This window comes from Numida meleagris, chromosome 3 (genome assembly GCF_002078875.1).
Source record: "Numida meleagris isolate 19003 breed g44 Domestic line chromosome 3, NumMel1.0, whole genome shotgun sequence".
In the NCBI taxonomy this organism is placed as follows: Eukaryota; Metazoa; Chordata; class Aves; order Galliformes; family Numididae; genus Numida; species Numida meleagris.
In genome coordinates, this window is record NC_034411.1 from 15,009,519 (window position 1) to 15,030,909 (window position 21,391).

Below are 21,391 nucleotides of genomic sequence, written 5' to 3' on the forward strand. Positions count from 1 at the left end.
CATAGTTCAAAAATACCATGCTGTGTCTACCTTCACCCAAACAGCTCCCATAAAGCCAGTGGAGCTACCACATATCTAGAACAAAGCATTTATCCATTTCTCTTGACAGAATTGGATTCAGGATGTTAATCTTTCAAGGAACTGCATTAGTTTCCAGGTTGAAAAATGCTTGAGGTATTGTTTTAAATTATTTACTTGTTAAAAAGGCCTTTGAGTGCAGGCCTTCTTTCTGTCTTCTGTCTTTGTTACTCTGTTTTACAGTAACATCTTACTCTAAGCTTGTTCAGGAGTTAGGAGCTGAAATGCCAGTCGAAATTACCTTGCTCATGGATGTAATGCAGAATAGAAAAAGATTACTCAGTAACACTGTGCCTAAGGAACCACATCTGTAGCAGCCTGCTGGAGAGAGCTGCACGCATCCACTTCATCTGAAACAACTTTGGCTCTGCCCTACAGCATGTAGGAAGGCACAGAAAAGGAGGATTCATAAAACTGCTGGACAAACCAAAACTGGTTTCACGTATCTAAAGAAACAGAATAGACAAGTGTTGCTATATCATTAGCAAATGTTGCAGAAATGACCACGTAATTTCCAAATACCACAGGCTGGGCAGCCCTCATTATTCTGTCACGTCCTGTGCTTTTCTCCTGAGCATGCCAGGAGGCTGCTGCACAGTCACTCTCCATTTAAACAACCCATGACTTTATATTTTGCAAAAAGAGTGAGCAGATACAGCCTACTTCCCAGCCCATTGGGACTTTTCCTCCCCGGCACTTTCTACACAGGGGCCAAGGGACCATCCAGTTTTACTTCACCTGATTCTCACTCTTGTTTCTCACTCGCCTGACATAAGCCAGGAATTTTCCTCAGAGTGTAAGAGCCACCTGTAATAGATAGTCCAAGTCCAAACACTTGCAGTGTTTAAACCCTGCCCAAGGGAGCTGTGGGAGAGCTGAATGCCGATCTCAGTGCCACAGGTGCCCTCTGCCAGACGGCCTCCACGTCAGCTGCTGACTTTCATGTCTGTGCTGGACCCCGCATTTGGCGACAACAAGCTCCCTTACATTGTTCACCAGGAAGCACGGCTCTGTGCTTGCTACTCTCAGCGCAGAGCTTGTGACACAACCATCACATGAAACATCTGTAGTTGGCACACGTTAAGTTATCCGAATATGAAAATCCAGACAGGGAAACTTCGAACACAGTTCCCACTAGCACAGCATGTGACTCCTGCAGTGCTTAGCTAACACGTGTACTTCCAGTCAAGGATGCTTTGGCTGAGGTTCCAGTGAAACTACCAAATCTTTCCGTTCTGTGCCACCCCTCCCTCCATCTCACTCTGATGCGTCACTGCCTTTCTCAGAAAGCCTTCCTGCTGCTATGCAAGCAGAAGCTTTGCCAGCTCATTCAGGCTGGCACATAAGCTCCACCAGCTGCCATGCTTCCTTGCCCCTGCCCTGTCTCCATGGATTCTGAGATCATCATTTCTTCTTGTACCACCCAACATACAAGGCTCTTCGATGAGAAGTAAGGAACACAGAGAGGAATCTGTTCTTATCCATCTGCCTTCAGTACTGCATGGGGCAGTGGCTGCAGCTCCTGAAGGCAGCCCAGGGGTAATCAGAGTGGGAAGGCATAACACGGCACAGGGCACTCTGCACCTCACAAGCCCAGGCTGTGGTAGCTGCTGAGCAGCCTGCTATGCCTGGGCCTGCACGCAGCCCTGCTCAGGGCCAGCTGCTAATCTTCCATCCCACCCATGGCACCTAGCATGTCCCGGCCAGACTCAGACCTTCCCCTTCATGCACACCAGATACCACACCCTTACTCATGCAATAACCTTGTACCACCATCTCCACAGTCTATAGTAATTAAGTTTCTAACTGCACAGTCCCGGGACTGCATGAGAGATGCTTTACATGGAGAGCATCTGCCCTGGAATTAAAGCATCTTCTTCAAAGCGTTAATGCATTGCACAGACAGAATCCCAGACAGGAGTGTTGTTTAGATTGAATCAAAAACTTTTAGGAAACTAATACTTTGGCTCAGCTGTGACCATATTCTATGTCATGCTTAATTAAACCAACATCAGATCCGCGTAAAATGCTACCAGTGTCAGATGGCTGCTATCTGTTCTTACATACTGCAGATTCCACAGGGGGTTTCACTGCTGCCTTCACACTGCACTACTGTAACACACAACACACACGCCCCATAGTTTTTTGAAACCTTGGGCTAAATAATCCTTTCTCTCCCTAACTTCTGTAGGAAAACATCTTGCTCATGCTTGCTCTGCGGAGTGACCAAGAAAGTATTTCTTCTGTTGGCTTTAAAAGCCATTCTCCAGATTTTTCAGGATATTTTCATTCTTAGCCATCACTTGGACCACAGCCAGTAAGAAACACTCATCTCTTAAACTTTACAGCCTGGTACCATCCTCACCTTCTCCTTCTCTCCCCGTGGTTCTGCTTATCGCCGTGTCACTAAGGAATGCAGGGCTCATCCCTAGCATTCCTGCAGGCAGGAGGGTTTTGTGCAGCACTGAATCAGCCCTAAGGAGGGGGTGTCTGGTTTAGCTCTTTGTGCCTCATAGATCATCTGCGTGAAAAAAAAAAAAAAAGCTAACAAGAATGCCTGCCCTTACCGAGCATTCCCTCAGGTTGCCACCGAAACTCCCAGAAAAGCAGAATAAGGAGATAATAACCTAAAGAAACAGCAACTAGAGAACAGGCCAAAGTGACCCACAGGGAGGAAGGAAATCCCTGCCTGCTGCCAACAGATGATTTCCAATAAACTGGTGAGAGAAGGCTGCTGTCTGCCCTGAGAAACCTCCACCACAGCTGGGCAGCTCTCTGAGATATACCATAGCAATAATATTTCAAATGATTAGAGTTTGCAGCTTGGCTAAGGGTGGGGAAAATACAATGCCTGCCCCAAAACTGGCCATCTAAAAACCAGAGACAAATGTGGAAAAGAAACATAATGAAAGCTCATTTTCCAAGGCTGCTCCACTTCGTGTAAGAGCTTCTCTCAATGGCTCAGAATCAAGCTCTCCCACTTCTCAAAAAGGAGCTTCACAGCTAAGAAGCCGCTAAGGCACAGAAAGGGCAGGGTTCCACCACTCTGGTTTAGGTCAGACATTGCTCCTGCCCACTCCCGTAGCAAATTCTTCAGAATTTAACCTGCTCCAATTTGCCCTTTGAACTCGGTGGATCCCCAAACCTACATGTTGGCCTGTGAGCACCTGGCCTGCGTGCTCCCCTAAGCACAGGCCTGCCAGCTGCTCCACCAAGGTTAACCCGAGGGATTAGCCCTTCATTTAGGAAGCTATTTGTCTTGCCCGAGCGCCATTCCGCACAGAACAACGCGTACATTGCGCCCAGCCTCCAAGGGAACCGCAAGGGCTCCAGAGAGTCCTACTCAAAGCCCGTATCTTGATCCACGGATGTTCTGGTGTTTTTCAAGGCCCTCTCCTCACACAGATAATGAATGACACGGTCAGAAGATAAGGTCTGCATACATGCAGAGTCAAGGATTTTGTGAAAGCAAGACCTTTATCTGCACTTTAGCACCAAAGCCCACAAGCCTGCTCTGCCTTCCACATCATAATCTCTTTTGTCATCCTGACGAATGAAAAGCACTGACTACTGTTCTCCCTGGAAATGTTAGTAACTGTCTTATAGCAGCAACTCAGCAGCCACATTTTTGCTTCTGGTTTGGGACAACCTCCGTTAATACATTCTGTTCAAGTTCCTGCTCTTAGTCTTGGCCCTCAACCTGATTGTTTCAATTGTGGCAAAGCCAACAGACCTAGCTCAGAGGTCTGAGGAAAGCCCTTGGCTTTACACCATCAGTCTTTCCTACACCAGCAAAGGAAGAGCGAAGAAGCAGGAAGAGAACCTTCCCCAGCTGCACACCATGGCAGATGCAGCACATAGAAGAGAAGCCCTGCACAGTGGGACTGGGAGCCACCCACACTGGTGTGTGACGCTGCAGGCCTCTCCCTCAGCTGAAGGGATTTTGCAGAAGCAGCAGGTGGGTGGGAGCTTTCCCGCAACATGCCCCAAGGGCATCCTCAGAGGGACTGCTCTGAGAGAAGCCATCTGTCCTCGGACAACAGTCCCCGGGAGTTACTCCCAAGTGCAAGTGCCTTACAGAGAACCGCAAATACTTTAAGCATGTATCGGCACCCAGAGTTATCAACACCCTTGTCAGCAGATGGAGCATAGCTCCACATCATTACAGTCTGTCCACAAAACAAAAAAAAAACAAAAAAAAAAAAACCAGAAGAATAATTCCTCTCCTCTCCCAAGCTCCCTCCGCCTGAGGAAGATGCAAGCAGTGGGACTGGAGGCACTACTCCGTCCCTTTTATCCCCGCACTCAGCGGAAGACGGAGGCAGCAGGCCTGCCCGGGGAGCGGCGCTGAGAAACAGCATCCCTCCCACCCTCCCGCGAGCAGGGCATGCTGCGGAGCCACCCCCTCTCCAAGCAGGGGGGAGAGAGCCTGGAACAAACATTGCTTGTGCTTGTGGGCAGAGCCACGAGCAGGGGAAGCCGGGAACAGAACACAGGCCTCTTACGCTCCTCGGCTGAGTCACCGGAGCGTATAAAACAGAGCCCTGCAGCTGGTGCTGCGCAAGAGGGGAGGCACAAGGCATCGCAACTCTCAGGCAGGTACGTGCAAGCGGCTGCGGTTTAGATCTGGGGGCTACGGGTGAATGTAAGAGCAGGACCCAGCGGTCCCACTCCTCCCATCCTCTCACTACCATGTGCCATGGAGCGGGAAAGCCAGCAGCCCCGGGGGCTGGGAGGTCCTGAGCCTGCTCTGCTCTTGCGCAGCTTCAGATGCTGAAAAGGACTCAGGTGACCAAAGCACACTGGCTGGTCCCTACTTCAAACGCGAGATGGGAGCAATAGATGATGGTCTGGGCAATACCTGGCACTGCTGAGGGAATAACAAGTAGCTATTAAGGCAAAGTAAGAGCCCAGAACAGTAGGTTAATAAGTAAAGCACTAGTTCAGGGCTACGGTTAATTCATTCCTCTGATGCAGAACTACCTGCACAGCCTTAGGCAGGTCACTTAGGACTTCTCTTTTTTAAACGTGTCTTCAGGTTCCTGCTGAGCTTTTAAAGTTCTCAGGAGTGATGCAGTCTACTTTGGTAGGAGTCTTGTGGATTTCATGTATTTTTCAAAATGTTTGTCTACCAAAAATGTCTCTCATCGCCCATCTCATAGAGGACTGGGACAAGCGAACTGGAGGCTGTGATGCCCACACAAACCCAGCTGGGGTGAGACAAGGAGGGAGCACAGAGGGAACCGTAACACTGAATAAAGTGCATCTCAGTACCCAGGCTTTTGGAGCCCTGATCCAGGAGAGCATGCTCAGTTTCAGACCACTTGAACAAAAACATGGGTCAGGAGCCACATTATCAGTACCTCTCTTTGCCTCTGGAACTGGAGCACGTATCTCACCTGCAGCAGGGCCCCAGCTACACCTGGCCACAGCCCCATTGCCTAGATACTCCCTAGCAGGCAACTCTTCCCAGAAAGGACACTGTGCAGCAGGACAGCCCTGCAGAGAGCGATACACAACCAGGTATAAAAGGGAAGTCCTATAACATGGCAATATCCCTGTCCTGCAGCTTGTGCTGCACCGAGTATCGCTGCACTGGTGAGCAGACAAGCAGCCCACCTCTCATGCCACTGCTGCTCCAACATGCAGTATTGCACAGCTGCTTTCTGCATGAAAACCCGTGAGCAAACTTAGACTAAGATCATATGATAATTCTGTCCCAGGGGGCTCTTGTTTGCTTAGGCTTAATTACAGAAGAAGCATTAATTATCCCTTACACTGTCTGGATGCAACAGGAAAACACTTAAGTGTTTCACTTTTAAATAGCTCGTAGCTACCTAGAAGGATTTTAATTTAGTCTGTAATGCTGGCGTTATGTTTTCCTTTCCCTGAAACAAAAACCAAACAGATCTTGCAACTAACTGCAAGCCATCTAGCACAAAGATGTTCTCCCTCTTGCTCATCCTCTGTCTGCTGGCAAGGAACACAGCATCAGGCCCAGTGAGCAGAGCAGAGCCTGCAGCATCCAGGGATGTCACCACCTTTTTCCTGCTGGCTCAGGGAGACCCTTGGGAGAACGTTAATCTTACCAGCATGTCCTGCGAGGATCGGAAGAACAAGACATGGATCACCCTGCAGCTGACCAACAGCAGCCTGACAGCTTTCCCCATTTGCCTCCCAGAGGCCCTGGAGACCTTGGATCTCAGCAACAACCTCTTAGAAGAGGTGAACGGCACAGAAATAGCAAACCTCCCGCGGCTGCGCATCCTCTCACTGAGGCAGAACCTTCTCCGGGCAGTCAGATGGGGGTCTGAAGCCTTCAGCAGTCTCCATTCCCTGGACTTAAGCTTTAACAAGCTGTCGTCTGTGCCACCATGCCACACTTCTTCAATGCCTAACCTGAGGTGGCTGTCCATGGCTGGCAATCCACTGATTGAAATCCAGCCGCTGGCTTTTTCCTGTTACCCCCAGCTACAGTTCCTGAACCTCTCTGCAACTCTGCTTGGGCAGGAAGGCAGCAGGGGAATTCAGGAGTCTGCTTTTGCCATCAGTCCATCCCCTGGCGATGCTCTGCACGGGCCTGAGAACACCATCAGCGTGCTCGATCTGAGCGGGACCTTTCTCGAGAGAAGTAAGTTTACAGATTTCTCATGGTAAATGTGGGGCCTGACCTTAGCCACAGCTGATGCAAGTGTGTGAGGCATTCTCCAGTGTCACGTAACCCTGGGGAGAGGCCCTGGCACAGAGCAGCCTCCCTGAGGGAGAGCAGAGAGGACGGAACCAAGCATGACTGCCCATCTCGCTGCAACACCTTGCCTCCCTCCTAATCCCACAGCATGCCACTGCCAGCCCCAGGATTAGCCCTGGGAAGCACAGAAGGAAATTTATTTCTCTTTCCAGCTAAATGGCTGAAATCTTTCACTGTCTATCCCCACACTTATACCCTGCTTTATACTGCTGCATTGAAATAGCGCAGAGAGCGTGGCAGCCACAACCGGCCCAACACTTCCGCACAGTGAGACTTCCCTGCCTGGAGCGACTGGCGGCACTTTTCCTTTTGTCCACATCCTCTGTCAGCTTATTTGTAACTGAGGTGCTGAGGGGGAGAGACGTTGAACACTTTGCCCAGCTGGGACAGAGCCAAGGCCTGGCCCCCAGTTCTCCCTCTCGCCGGGCCAGTGCCTCCCTGGCCTACTCCCACGACCACCTCATGCATCTTCATCTCACTTCATAGCAGTTTTACTCAGCTAAAACAGTCTTACTCTTACAGGGGATCAGTGTCACCATGATTTATTTGTCAGCACTGCCACAAGAAGCACAGCATGGGGTTACAACAGTGATACTCCCCAGAATAGGGCAGCAGCAGCTCTACTCAAGGGCAGGGAGCAAGAGGAAGGCAGCACCGAGGGATCCTTCCCATCTGCACTGACCCCATACCCAGCAGGCAGCAGCTGAGACCTCCCCAGGCTGGGGGTGTCACCTCAGCACGCATTGAACAGATACACCACTAAATTTCTAACACCTCTTGTGGTAGTGAGTTACATGACTCAGTCCTGGGATGGAAAGGCACTTTTGTATAATACCTGTTCCTCCATGGTTTCATGTCTCAGCTTCTTCCCATGTAAGGAAAAATGGATGTTATTTGCCTTTCTATCACCATTCAGGACTTTGTACACCTCTCTAATTGCCCTCCAGCCATTGCTTCTCTGAGAATCCATTTTACCTCACCTAATAGGAAAACTGTTCCATCTCTCTGATTGCCTTTATTGCCTTTCTCTCCATCTTCCCTTCTGCTCTGCCCTACAATGGCACTGTCAGGCCTGCAAATAACATTACAAAAATGATTGCTCTGGTGTTTATATGCCTGTGTACTGATTTCTGTTTATATTCCTTTCCCACAGAGAATAGCTGCAGAAAACCACAGAAATGTTTCACATCACGATGAATTCAGAACTTAGCTCCTAGTCAGTTCCCATTAAGTTACTAATAAATCCACACGCTTCACAAGCAGAGGGCTCCCTGTTTTTCATGTGCTACCCAGCAGTATCTCACTAACATCTGCCACTGGGCCAATGCAGTTCAGTCTGCTTCTTTTTCGTAGGTAGGAATCCACAGCAGTGCACTATTTACACTACAAGTAAAAATCTCTTTTCTGCTTCAGTCCAAGTTGAGTGGACCAGAGACTTGCCCAACCTCAGATCACTGCACCTGACAAAGATGTCACGATTACGAAGCCTCGATACCGACTTCAGGTCTATGCCTCATCTCAGAGAGCTCAACTGCCGTGACTCCCACTCTCTGGGTTTCGTGAGGACAGAGATGTTTGAAAGCGCACCTAACCTAAGCCATCTTTCCTTTCAAAAGTGAGTTGTTTTCTTTTTTGTTGTTCTTCAGTCATTGCCTTCGCCTCCTAGAACAACTGTGCGTGGAGCTGATTTTTATGCAAAGGTTGTTTGCCATCTTGTATGTGGAAAAGAGATATAGGCTTGTATATATGAGAAATGCTATGTGCACCCAGGTACACTGCATTAAGCCCGTGCTGCAGCAGCAGGACTAACACAGCAGGAGAACTGATAAAGCCCAAAGAGCTGGCATGAGACTTGTAGCGATAACACAGTTACTGTTTGCCTGAGATCACATCTATCCTGCTGCTACTCCACTAGAAGACATCATCCAGTGTTGATGAGACTAGCACAGGAGCTATGAAGCCTATATTTGATAGCAGATCATGCTTTTGAAGTCTACCCTGCTTTACAAAGGATCAAAGCTGATACTTTCCTAAAATCTGCATCTTGGAAAAAATGAAAAAAAAATTCTCTCTGCTTCTTTCAGTGCAAGGGAATAGAAGTTCCTCATTCAGCATTAGTAAAAGCAATGGTTTAGTCCTCAGGGATAATACAACAGTGTGGCTTACTCATTGTGTCACACACCCATGGAAACACTACGGGAAATGAAATCTGAAGGTGATATATCAAGATGGGGGTAGGTAAACTGCACACAAGTCTCAACACAAAGGAAAGCATTTGGAGAACGTCTTAGAAGACTTTCATAATACTGGCCCAGATTATAAGCAAATCGGAAAGCAAACACTACAGTAGTGGCTGTGCTCTAGGTACCAGTTTCAGGAAAATAAACCTCTTCAGTCAAAATACAACATAACTCCCCCGCTAACGCTTAACAACACTCGCAGAAATGTCAGTTTTAAGTGCTAAAAATCACAACCCAAACTTAAAAAGAAAAAAAAGGAATAACAAAGTTGCGGACAAAAGAGAGCACCTTCTGAGCACTCAGGCTGCAGGGAGGTCACTCTTTTTCTGTGGCTATAGAAGTTTAACAATAAAAGCAAGCAAGGTCTTCCTAGATCAGTTATTTGATTTAGTAAACGAGGGTATATGTTCTAAGAGGGGTAATTAACATGAAGGGGATGATTGGCATTGAGAAAGTCAAGCCACTGGAAGCACACTGAGAAAGAAGCCAGAGAAATGACACAACATAGAAGTGCAGGTGAATGCATGATGGCAGAGAGACAGGCCTTTCTTTTCCAGCTGCCATTTCCAAAGGCGCGACCCACCTACAGCGCTTTCACTACATGCTAGCAGACTGCAGCCACATTGTGCAAATTAGAGAGATGGGCAGATACCAACCTGGCTTTTCAAATGCAAGATGGGGGTGTTGGTAACATGGTATTTCCAAGGCAACTGCTAATATCGCATTGTGTCTTACAAGGATGGGATACTAAGCATACTCCAATTCTTCAAAGGTAAGCTCAGCACCAACTAATTACTGTATTCACTTGCCATCTTTTAGCTGTAACCTGAGTTCCTTTAATTCTTGGAATACCAATTCTTCAGACAGTATCATCATCAACTTGCATGGAAATCCTCTGTTATGTGACTGTAGACTCTCCTGGCTGCTCTCCATGCCCAAGAAATTTGTGCTGCAAAAGTAAGTGTGTTCAAGGAGATGAAGTAATCCTCTTTATACACAACTTAAATATGCAAGTTATTTGATGATCAAATAGTCACTACAAGTTACTCACATTCCTTGCGTGTTCCTCCTTCTCACAAGAGGTAGAAATGTAAAATAAAGTCTCCTTTAGGGAGAAACTATGGCTGAATTACACTTGAAAGTGGACAAATGTGGTGGGCATATGTAGAAAAGTATAAAGTGATATTAGCTGTGGATTCTGAGAATAGTTTGTTTTCCCTCTTTTGGTTCATATTTCTCTATTTGATGGAGATGAAGAATGAGCTAGCTAGGTAGCCTTGATGGGGAAGCACTGGGAGCAGGACTGGAAGACTTTGCAAGTACTTTTGTTCACAGTTTCCTCCTTGCTCTCGCATTCCCAAAGCCAGAGGCAGTGAACAAAACCTCTTGCAAAAAGCACTATTTGTCCTCAACTTGTCTTCAGCTTTCCAACAGTTTTACATACTAACTAACAATAAGCTGTAGTTACAAGAAGTACTTTGCATATGTATGATCTGTCTTCCTTTGGAGGGGCCAGCAAGAAGATTTCACCACCCTTAACTAAGAAAGCAGGTAAGTATACTGTTAAAATCGAATTGCCTCTCTTCAGGATGGCCTTAGCATTTGCATTCTTTACAAAAGCCTGCAGGGACTGAGTAAAGAAACTGAGCTCAGTCACTTAAAAGCACATCTAGCGTTAGCGTAGCTCTAGCTGCCTGAGCCAGCCAAGTTTAAGGATCCTGGGAACGTCGTTACAACTCTCTACATGTGGTTCCTTCTTAGTGCAGCATTAAAGTCTGAACATTTAACACAAGCTGCCTTGAATCCAGACACTCTTGACAAGGTCCGCAGCATACCAAAGGATGCTTTGTCTCAAGCACCTTACAAAAGCAAAGAGCCAGTCAGCTATGTTCACAGTGCTGTGGAAAGTCATCTACTTAGCACACGACTATTGTTAATACAACCTAACTTTGGTCTAGGCTTCACATCTTTAATACGAAGAATGGTTTTGGATAAAAAGGCTCACAGGAGCCTGTAATGCTCTTGTGGAATTTGTCTGTTCTAACTTGTCCTCTCTGCAGGGCTTCGGACACTTTTTGCACCACATCCCAAGAAAATTGGGACAAGCCTTCAATTTCCTTTTCACTGCAAGAACTCTACAATAAATGCCAGGCTGAGAAAGATATCTCACTGCCTGATTCAAACACACCCTCCAGCCGAGGCGACGCTTTCAGCCTTGCCAGCTACTACACCACGACTGCAGCAACGACAACAGACTCTGCTCCGCTAACCAAAGACACTTACACTGGCTTCCTCATTCAGAGGAATGTAACAAGCACAACTGCAGCCAACCCAGCTGAGCTGATGCTCACAAAAGCCAACAGTTCCTCCCCCGAGGATGAGGCAGTTTCCAAATCCATGAACCATCCCCCTTTCCTCGCATCTCTAACCACCTCCCCCGGTTTTCTCAGAGAGTTCTACAGCCAGACCCTGAATTACGGCTCCGTGAGTCAAACTGAAACACAGCAGCTCCAGGGAGAGCTCAGAAAAACCCACATGGCTTTTCCCCAGGAACGTCTGTTCAGCCAGCCCACTAGCGAGCATTCTACTCCAGCAACAGGAACTCCGGATGCCATTCCCCATTACATTCACTCCTTCGCTGTGGAAAGGACACCACAAACAAATCGACAGCAGCTGAACTCCACAAAGACCAGCGCTCACTCAGCATCCGCATCCACCCGACCACGGATCCACTATGTAGATGACTACGAATACGGCGAGGAGACAACGGAAACCCCCGTGCAACAAACATACACCTCCTGTGACTACAATCCCTGCAGACACCTGCAGAAGCCGTGCAGCGAACTTCAGAGAGCGTCCCCGTGCTTATGTCCCGGCATGTCGACAGAAAATGAAATCCCAGACCCACCGAGGCTCAGAGAGGTGTCTGAAGTCACAGACAGCTCTGCACAGATACAGTGGTGTGCCCCAAATTCCGTTGTTCGTACCTATCAGCTGATGCTTCACGACCAAGGCGACGAGGAAGGACAGCTCGTCCTGGAGAACATTTATTCCACAGCGAGGCAGTACACTCTGTATAACCTCTCGCCATACACCACTTACCACATTTGTGTGACTGCTTCGAACCGCGCGGGGTTAAGCCACACAGTAAACCAGGGAATTGCAGGCAATTCGTGTACCAGGTTCAGAACAAAGCCCAGCTACAAGTCCGTCTTTGCTGCCCTGTCTGCAGCAAGTGGACTCTTTCTCATTTCCACAATTATTTTGTCCATTTGTCTGTGCAAGGCACGTAAAAAGCCTCCCAGTGAGCAGTATGGTACACATCTAGTCTCCTACAAGAACCCAGCATTTGATTACCCATTAAAATTACAAACAACGGATTAGCTCTAGTGATTGTTCTACACATTCCAAGGTCACTATCTCTATCACTTCGGTATGTCTTCCTCTATCAAAAAGTCCTTTAGCAAAAAAAAAAAAAAGGAACATCTGACTTCATTGCCACCATCTTTCTAGAGGAAAAAAAAATTAGGAAAAGAAAAAGGAGGCAGCCAAACTGAAAAAATGCCTTTGGGTTCTTGTTCTTGTGCTAAGCATGGACATTAACCTTGAAAAGTTAGTTTTATGCTCACCTACAAATATACCAACATACATTTCACTCAGTGAGATGGTGCCTTGTCAGCTGTCACAGACACAGTCCATGCAAAGCAAGAACCTACAATGCATCTCACCAAGCAAGACAGATACTGCTTCTACTCACGTAAGTGAGGCTGAGTTTTCATTTTCAGAAGAGCATTACTGGAAGGAGTGCGAGACAGACCTCCTTGGCTCAGCAGCAAGGTGCTGTACACCTCCAACTCCAGTAAGTAACTCTAGTGACCAGAACTGCTCAGCTCTACTTCTGATCAGGAAAAAGAAATACGAAGGTTAATTGCCAAAAGGAAGAGCGAGACACTGTGGGATCGTTACAGCCAGGACGACCTTCTTGTTCTGACTTTCTGCAATGTGTTCTACAACTGAGGCTTCTGAGTGATACCACAACAGCAACCACAGGTAGCGAGGAGTTTGCAGTGCAGCAGTTCCTCACAGAAGGGGGGGGGAGGGGGCTGGGAGGAGTACATCAGCATTTACTTCACAATTGACTTTAAACAAGAGATTACTGCTCAGTTCCATCTGCAGCTTTAGCAGGCCGATGATTTACCTCATACAGAGGCAAAGAGCCAAGTAATGAAAAAACTGAATATGTGTGTTGCTGAGACTTGAAAAACTGAAATCCCCTCCACTGGCAGCAGCAGGGATTTATGCAGACATTTTTCACATGTACTTTGGGGAACTCATTTCTGCTACACTAATAGCAACAGATGCTGACAATTCCTGTTCTTCAGCAGCTTTGAGAGATCTTTTCATTACAATTTTTTTGTAAGAGGAAGCATTTGTCCTGGTCAAGCATTTCCCTCTAACAACAGCTGTTCAGAGAGCCAGGCTTACATTCCGGAAGCTGTATGTTTCTGCTGTTGGCTATACAGCACATAAAGTCCTCCCAGTCTCAGAGAATGAAGGGTGTTGTATGGTGCAAAAGAGTATAATTTCTCTCCCTATTTTTTTTAATGCTCCTTGTATTAATGGAAATAAAAGCTACAGACTGGTTCTTCGTTAAAGACCAAGATCTCCGAGTCATGTTTACCACTGATGGTGCTTAGCCAGAAGAGCGGTCTCCAACATTGTATTGTTTTGGAACCTTCAGGTTCAAAAGTTAATAAAAAGGTTCCTTAAGGTAAATCTCTGTTATCTGATGTCAAGAGAATTTTCACTTTTGTATGTGCCACATGAAACAGGCCACAGCTTCCTCACCCCCTAAGGGCTTGCAACGCTTTCATGCAAATTTATGCTTTCCCCTACACCAGCACTGGACAGATGCTCATTGTGCCCGTCCTGAGCTGCTGAGCTCAGCTGAGCTTCACGACTCAAAACAGAAGTGAAGTGCAGATGAAGAAACAGGGATGGCATCAGCTCTCACTTGGAAAACCTTATCTGTTTTCCCATTCTGGTATTTCAGAGCTTTGGATGTAGTTTCTCATATATATTTCAGGCCTGTTTTTTTCCTGTGTTTTCTGGAAGGTGTAGTAAATAGGAGCAGATGATACTTTAACTTCATCTGCAGCGAACAGGAGCCTTCAGCCTTTGATTCATATTATCCCCAACTGGGGCAGGGATCACATACTCCCCTGTGTATGTAAAACACCACTCTAAAAGACCTTGACTGGGGTCTTTGGTATTACCAGAAGCAAAGTGGAACAAAATAAGAGACTTGTGAATAGCCACGTATGTATTCTTGAAGATTAGCTCTAGAGGGGAAGAACAGAGAAGATACTGCAACAGGAAATAAAGTAGATTGTTCCACTTTAACTGTGAGTAAGTCCAAAGGAACACGATGCATAAAAAGAGACTGATACATCTTAACTACCCTTTCCTACATTACAAATCTTAATCTCTGCAACACCTACAGCAAAGCTCAACAGAGGAAGGTCTCCAGGCAGCACGATTTGACCTCACCGAGGGTCAGTGAGCAGGGGACACTCCAAGCTGACAGCTACTCAAAAGCAGAACAGCCTTTAGCCCCTGCCTGCGGAAAGGCTGGCACTGATACCCACTCTGGCCACCCACAGCAGCCTTGCACTGAGACGTGGGAGCACCTGCAAGCTTTGCACGTTGTCATAACTGAGCACAGCAGTCATTTGTCATCGCAGCTGCTACCCCGAGCTGTGCACAAGGACCAAGCCAGTGTTCACTGTATATCCCTTCTGAAATCCCTAAAAGAGCAAATCATTTCCATAGTTGAGAAAAGCTCGAGGTATCATCTTCCACCCAAGCACATCAGTGTGAGCATACCCTGTGGCTTTCCCAGAAGACCAATTACCTCTCATAGCAGCCCAGACATTTTGCAGGCTACTTTTTCACTTTCTCCTCTTGTTTTTATAGCCCTAAGAAGGCAACAGTGATTCCCAGCACACAGCCCTTGGGTAGGAGACCCCCTCGTGCCAGAAGGGCCTGGCTGCAGACCTGCACACCCCTCAATTCCTGCTCCCTGACCCCGCTGGGGTACGGAGGCAGGCACACACCCAAGGCCCCCACCACCTGCTGCTAAACAATACCCACCTTCCTCTGGAATGCTTTGCAAACACCACTGAGAGCTTCACTGGTTTCAGCAACCAAAGCATCAAAAGATTTGCACAACACTTCAAGACCTCTAACAACAAAGTGCTGAAACTCCCCCTCACCATCCTTCCAGGGAAATATGCTGCAAAGGGCAAGCTAAGTTTACAGAAGATGTATGTGAATTATACATTACAGTAACAGAGATTATTCTAAAACTCATCTGTACCACTTGCAGAATTTTATTTTTAATATCACTGATAATGCAGATTCCTTTCCCTTAGGGAAACTAGCCAGTTCCTTCTAAGAATTTCTGCAAAAAAATATCTTGAACTTGTTTAATGACCCAAAGCCACTAGTTATGTTCATCCAAGGAAGATCTCTGCAGAAGGAGGCAGAAGTACAGGAGGACAGAAGAATCAGAATCTTACAGTGCTCACTGAGCCCAGTGTCTTAATAATTCCTTACAATCCAGGGAGATACAGTTGTACAGAAAAATATTATTATTTAATAGACTAACTCTGATGAAGTTTTGTATTGCATGTTTTAGTAAAGGCCATTACTTCTCCATGCAAACCTGACCTTGCTTATAACCAGCTTTACTAGTAACAACCTGAAATAATCATGTGTTGCTTGAGCCAGACCAGATATTCTAACGAATTGGATCTTCAGATTTACGTTAAGAGAGAGTTGAAGGTCATACATTAAAAACATACCGATTTAGCTGGTGTTGCAGCGCATGAGATACTCTTCATTTTTTTGTACATATCACAAGTGTAGCTAGCATTAGTAAGTTTTAATGATGTATATGCATAAAATAAGGAAAAAATTCCACTCTAGCTCCCTCTTTCACAATAACGTATCTACCCTCATTTACCTGTCTATTCCCGTATCTGTTGTAACCTCACTATTTCTCATCTCAGTACAAAAAGCACAAAAACAGGACACCTTCCTACGCAACCCACTCCAGGGAACCTGCTTTAGCATGAGGTTGGACTAGATGACCTCCACAGGTCCCTTCCAACCCTATGATTCTGTAACAACAAGCCTAGCAGAAATGTAAACTGCAAGCAAAAGCAAGAAAAGTACTCAAAGCCTCACCACCACGTGACGAGAACCATTTCTTCCATCACACAGGTCACAGCCAAGAAAAGGCTGACAAGGCAGCAGCAACTTGCAGAGGCAGGTAAAGCAGGCTTCGTTTTCAGACTAAGAAAGTCTACAAAAGCCCCATTCCCCACTATCCCACACCAGCCCCATGCTGCCTATGCAAACAGCACTCATGTAAGCCAAGTGCTAGATACTGCACTATTTCTCTTCAACCTCAGCCTCTCTAATCTTTCCCCAGCACAAGATGCAGGTTTATCACAACCAACTCCTCAGGCCAGTTCTCACTCGAGCCCCTTGTGCCTTTTCACAGGCCTTCTCTCTGCCCACATGCCCTAATCCTACAGCCTGAAATCATTTTCAAGTCAGGAAAGCTAAAGGCTTTATTCTGCTGTACTTCAAAAACTCCAACCTGTGTACAAACAGTTCCCCCTGTATTCCCACGCTGAATCTGTGTCTTTTAAGTAACTGCTGCAGCTCAAGAACAGATAAAGTGTCAACTGTTCAAAACTGGAGTTCCCATTTGAACAAGTCACAACGTTCACAAAGCATTTCTTTGAAAAGCACTGACGCTGCTAAAAAGCAAGCAACTTAAGTTTCCTAGAAGCTTATTTTATAGCTTCTATACAATCCAAGCATATATAATTGCAGAAGAATATTACTCAATACCATCCCCATTCCCCAACTCCCAAAAGCAGAGCTGTCATTCCTACTAGCAGGAGCAGTAACCAGCTTGGCCATTTCCCTTCATTTCAGCGCTGCAGATGGACACAAGCAGCTGAGCGGCCTCTCCCAGTGCCGGCTGGGGCCAGGGCAGTGAGGAGAGCAACCAGGGAGCAAAACACAAACTTTTCCATCTGCGGGTGGAGTCAGACAGCCGCTGTTCTCCCAGCTCTGCTCCGCCTGGTTGTTCCTCCCCATCTTCCTGTTTCAATCCAATCCTGCTCTGTAGCTCCAAATGCAAAAACAAACCTTTGGATGCTCGACAAAGGTATACCCATATATCTCTGAAGCAATCTTAAAAGCTAACAAAAGCCAAATGGTTACCAACAAGTGATCAGTAGCAAATCCACTTACCATTTAACAGCGCAACTTGCTGTCCTGTTTATCCTGTCCCTTCCGTGAAAGGAAGATCACCTGGGAGAAGCGCACCAAGCAACGAACATACTTTCTGACAAGCCTGTGTCAGTTTTTTTTCCCCTGGTTTTTCTCTCCAAGAAAAACACTGCTACATGCATTCATAAGATCGTTTTCCACTCACTTGGCAAGGTTTTTGTTCTTTCTAGAGGTCCAAGTTCAAGCAAAGGAAGGCCAGAACAGCCAGCAGTACGTGTGGGTGCATCCCCTGGGCGTTGCAGCAGAGGTGCATGCTGTTCCCTCTCCTCGCTCAGTATTTCAAAATCAGTCACCAAGTCTAACAGAGTTATTTATGCAGAAGAAACTCTCTGGAAAAATAGAGATGATCCCCAAAAAGGCCTCCACTCAGAAGAAAAGCCATTCTCTTCAAGGCTCAGACACCACACAGCCTTGTGGGCTGCAAGAAAATTGAGAGGGACCACATTATCCTCAGTACAACAGATGTCATGTCGAGCAGCAGTCCCCCAGAGCCCTTGTGTTGACACAAGCAGGTGGCTAAGGACAAGTCACTCTGCCCTGCACTGCTCTACTACAAAGGGCAGCCTGCTTTGGGAAGCCATCCCTGGCCAGGGCGTGAGAGGCATTTCATGGGTCTGCCTGGAGTCACTGCAGCTGGAGGCAGGGTGTCCACATCGTCCGCTGCCTTGATCAGCCTCTTCATCGCAGGATACAAAAATCAAACCACCACATTAGTTCAGCAAGCACTGCAGCAGCACAGACGTGCTCCTCCGCAATCATCGCCAAAAAAACGCATCTACCTGGAGGTAGAAATAAGGATGTCTCTGAGGGCTCAGAATCTTGCTTGCCAAGAAGTATATGGTTCACGCTTTACCTGTGAAATACAGAGATATTTATCACAGGTGAGAGCATGTTTCGTGTCCACGGAAACAAACATTCATAAACGAAAACATTTAAACTCCTGGTGCTTTTTTTTTTTTTATCAGCTGTCTAAAGTATGCAGTTTGTTCTGAAGCAGGGCAGTATATCAAGAGTAACTTCAATCTCTTTAAAACGCACTCAAGCAAGACAATAAATAGCAGCGTCTTTTTGAAATATACTCAGGGAATAACCCCTTGAAGCAAGACCAGTGTTCTGCTGTCACCTAGAGGGTCAGGGTGGAATCATCTCACCAGAGTACTATTCCGCATGGAAATGCTTTACCGAAGGACTTGACCCTGCACTGGTGTTACTGGACCCCTTAAAGAAATCGCAATTTTTTAAAGGCTCAGTAGCACTTATCCCAGTATTCTGTCAGGATTCAGCCTTCAGCAATTGCTTTTCTTCACCTTAACTCTCCCTAGAAGCGACAAACCCCTCCAGAGAGTTGATGAAGGAAAGGAAGAACTTCAGTGTGAGCAACTTCAATTGCAACTTCAGTTTCTAGATACACAGAAAAATAGACGTCCTTTGTGTTGCTGTTCACCCAATTCCTTGTTTTGCATTGAGGTGCTCATGTGTTTTTAGTTCAGCAAGCAGAAGCGATGAGGATTATCAGTAGGGACAGTCCCTGTCCCACACATTGCTCTTCAGCAGTTTGTGTGTTCTTCACTCTTTTTGTAGCGTTACGACCAGGAAGAGATCTGCTAATCTAACACAGGCAAGGAAAGAACCATTGACTTCTAAAGATCAAGAAGGGGACTGCTGTCTGGGAAGATCAAAACTGGTAAATCAGTCTACAAGAACAGTAAGACTTTTTGAATTTACAGATTTTGGAAACAGATCAGAGCGCACTCATTGCACTTACATTTCATTGCCTCTGCCTGAGGCAAATAAAACCTTGAAAGTCCCAGAAATATTGTGCCACTGACAAACAGAAGGGTGGTTCTGCTCTTCCCCTTCCCTGTGCACCACGTAGCTGTGCTCGACAGTGGAAGGAGCCCAAAAGGAGAATTCATGCTGTGTTCAGGTGGAGTCAGGAGGCAGTCGTCTTCCTCATCTTTCTTCCCACCCACCCCTTGTCATCTGTCCCACTTCTGTACGGATTCCCAGGTGTCCTCAAAGGGCTGAGCATGCCACTAACTAAATATCCCTCTTCCGCACAGCTCACTATACACACAGCCAGAAAACAAGTTTCTACCACACTCAGTCAAAATTGGCTACAGGTCCAAGTCCCACTTGAAGGGCAGAGTACTTCTTCAAGAAAATAAGTGGAAAAAAAATGTAAGACCAGGCAGGATCACATGCGCATGTGTTTACCGTATGATTTATCATCGCCTTCCATGCTGCTCCCGGGAAATTCTGGAGGACAGAACAGTCAGAAATGATAGGAGGGTAAGAAGAACAAGACAACGTGCAGGCACCTCCTGGCCTAAGTCCAGCTCTAAAATGAGTCTGGAAGGCTTCCGTGCATGCTGGCTCTAAGCACAGCCTAACACAAACACTGTCCTTTGGGCCTGGCCAGTTTTATTCAAATCAGTTATTCAGTTATTATTTCAAATCCAGGCATGCTAGCAGCAGTTGGTGGGAATCCCAATGCAAAACTCAAAGTTAGCCATAAACCCAGTCCAAACCTCAGGAAAAAACAAAAAGTACTTCTTGTAGGTAGACTGCAGAAGAGCACAGAGGTCCTAAGCCTACTCACTGGATGCTCCCAGCCCCTCCATCTGCACCTGCTTACAAGTCCATCCTATCTCAAACTTCAGCCTTCACTCCAATACAAAACTAAACTTTACCAGCAAGGCTCGATGTTAAGTCAGCTCAGATGACTCTCCCACAAGCAATACCAAATCATAGGTGTAACACTGTAATACGATGGAAAATGCAGCAATGACAGTGTAGTAGCAAAGTCCTAGGCCTAAGCAAGCGAGTAAATGCTCAAATGCAGCAGCCATAGACACAAAAATAAAGGAAAGAATCTGCTTACCCTGGGAAGACTTCAAGTACAGAAGGATCTCCAACAAGATCCCCTGACCTCCAATGCCAACCCTTAAATGAGGTCAGGGAAGGGCTGGATCCTGACTCCACCCCTTCCAGTCACTCAGGAGCATTGCATACACCCGAGCTCCCCTGGGTTGGCCCTGCCTTCCCACCAGGTGCTCAATCACTGGTTCAGGGCATGATTTAGCATTTCCACTGCAACGGGCATCCATGAAATGTCTATCTACAGCCCTCTGTCTGGATCAACTTTAACAACCTTTACACTAGCCCAACAACTCTTTAAATCCCCAGTCACACAGACTAACGCTTACTAAACCCTCAGTCCTAGCACTGCTCTGAAGACCAGCTCTAGAGAAGCAACCCTGCCAAACCAAAATTGCCAGTAAGATGGCAGCCACTGACCACAGCAGCCCTAAAGTTAGATCAGCAACTTGCTACATAGCCAGTAAAAATCCAGGTTCTCCACACCGCAATGGTGCAAGACCCAACCCCAAATTACCTTTAATATCAGAGAGGCTTTTGTTTTAACCCAACACAGAGTTACGTATAACAAGGTGACTGTGACAGCAACAGTTCTAGCCTTTATTCCCTCCAAATTCCTGAGGAAAAAACAAACAACGACCACCACCACCTTGCTCCGAACTGTAGTGCAGTAAGCGCAGTGCTGAGCAGACTGTGCTCGCTGCTAACAGTACTCTACTCCACCAGAACACCAGGTGCATGGTGCCATACCATAGCATTACTCAATCCAAAGCCCAGTTCAGCACACGAGAAGCAACATCTCCAGCCCAAATTTATACCATACTTCTAATTTACTTCTAATTACAGCTATGCCAGTCACTGTATGCATACAGAGAAATGAAGAGCCTGATTTTGAGGCTGTAAGGAGACCAGCTACAACAACTCTACATAAACCTCACCGTTTTCTAAATCTTCCTACTGAGTAACAGTACTTTAACGCTGCGTTAGTGTTAAAAAGGCCAGGATTTAGCACTGTTGCTACCGCAGTTTATAGTACTTTAGGATCAGTTACAGACCCCAACTATCTCAGTCA

The 21,391-nt window shown here is 46.6% G+C and overlaps 1 protein-coding gene across 1 annotated transcript; it reads left to right on the forward strand.

The window, feature by feature from the left end:
- Positions 4,310–13,721, forward strand: LRRN4 (leucine rich repeat neuronal 4). The gene is made up of 5 exons (XM_021391393.1): positions 4,310–4,677; positions 5,987–6,709; positions 8,240–8,441; positions 9,886–10,023; positions 11,127–13,721. Exons 2-5 carry the CDS (start codon positions 6,022–6,024, stop codon positions 12,448–12,450), a joined length of 2,352 nt encoding a protein of 783 aa, XP_021247068.1. The 5' UTR covers positions 4,310–4,677; positions 5,987–6,021; the 3' UTR covers positions 12,451–13,721.

What these genes read in the sequence shown, in the direction of transcription:
- LRRN4 (XM_021391393.1), top strand. Translation starts at nt 6,022, where the DNA reads ATGTTCTCCCTCTTGCTCATCCTCTGTCTGCTGGCAAGGAACACAGCA. An exon ending in AGCCATCTTTCCTTTCAAAA is followed by an intron (nt 8,442 to 9,885) that starts GTGAGTTGTTTT and finishes GCCATCTTTTAG; the next exon opens with CTGTAACCTGAGTTCCTTTA. An exon ending in AAGAAATTTGTGCTGCAAAA is followed by an intron (nt 10,024 to 11,126) that starts GTAAGTGTGTTC and finishes TCCTCTCTGCAG; the next exon opens with GGCTTCGGACACTTTTTGCA.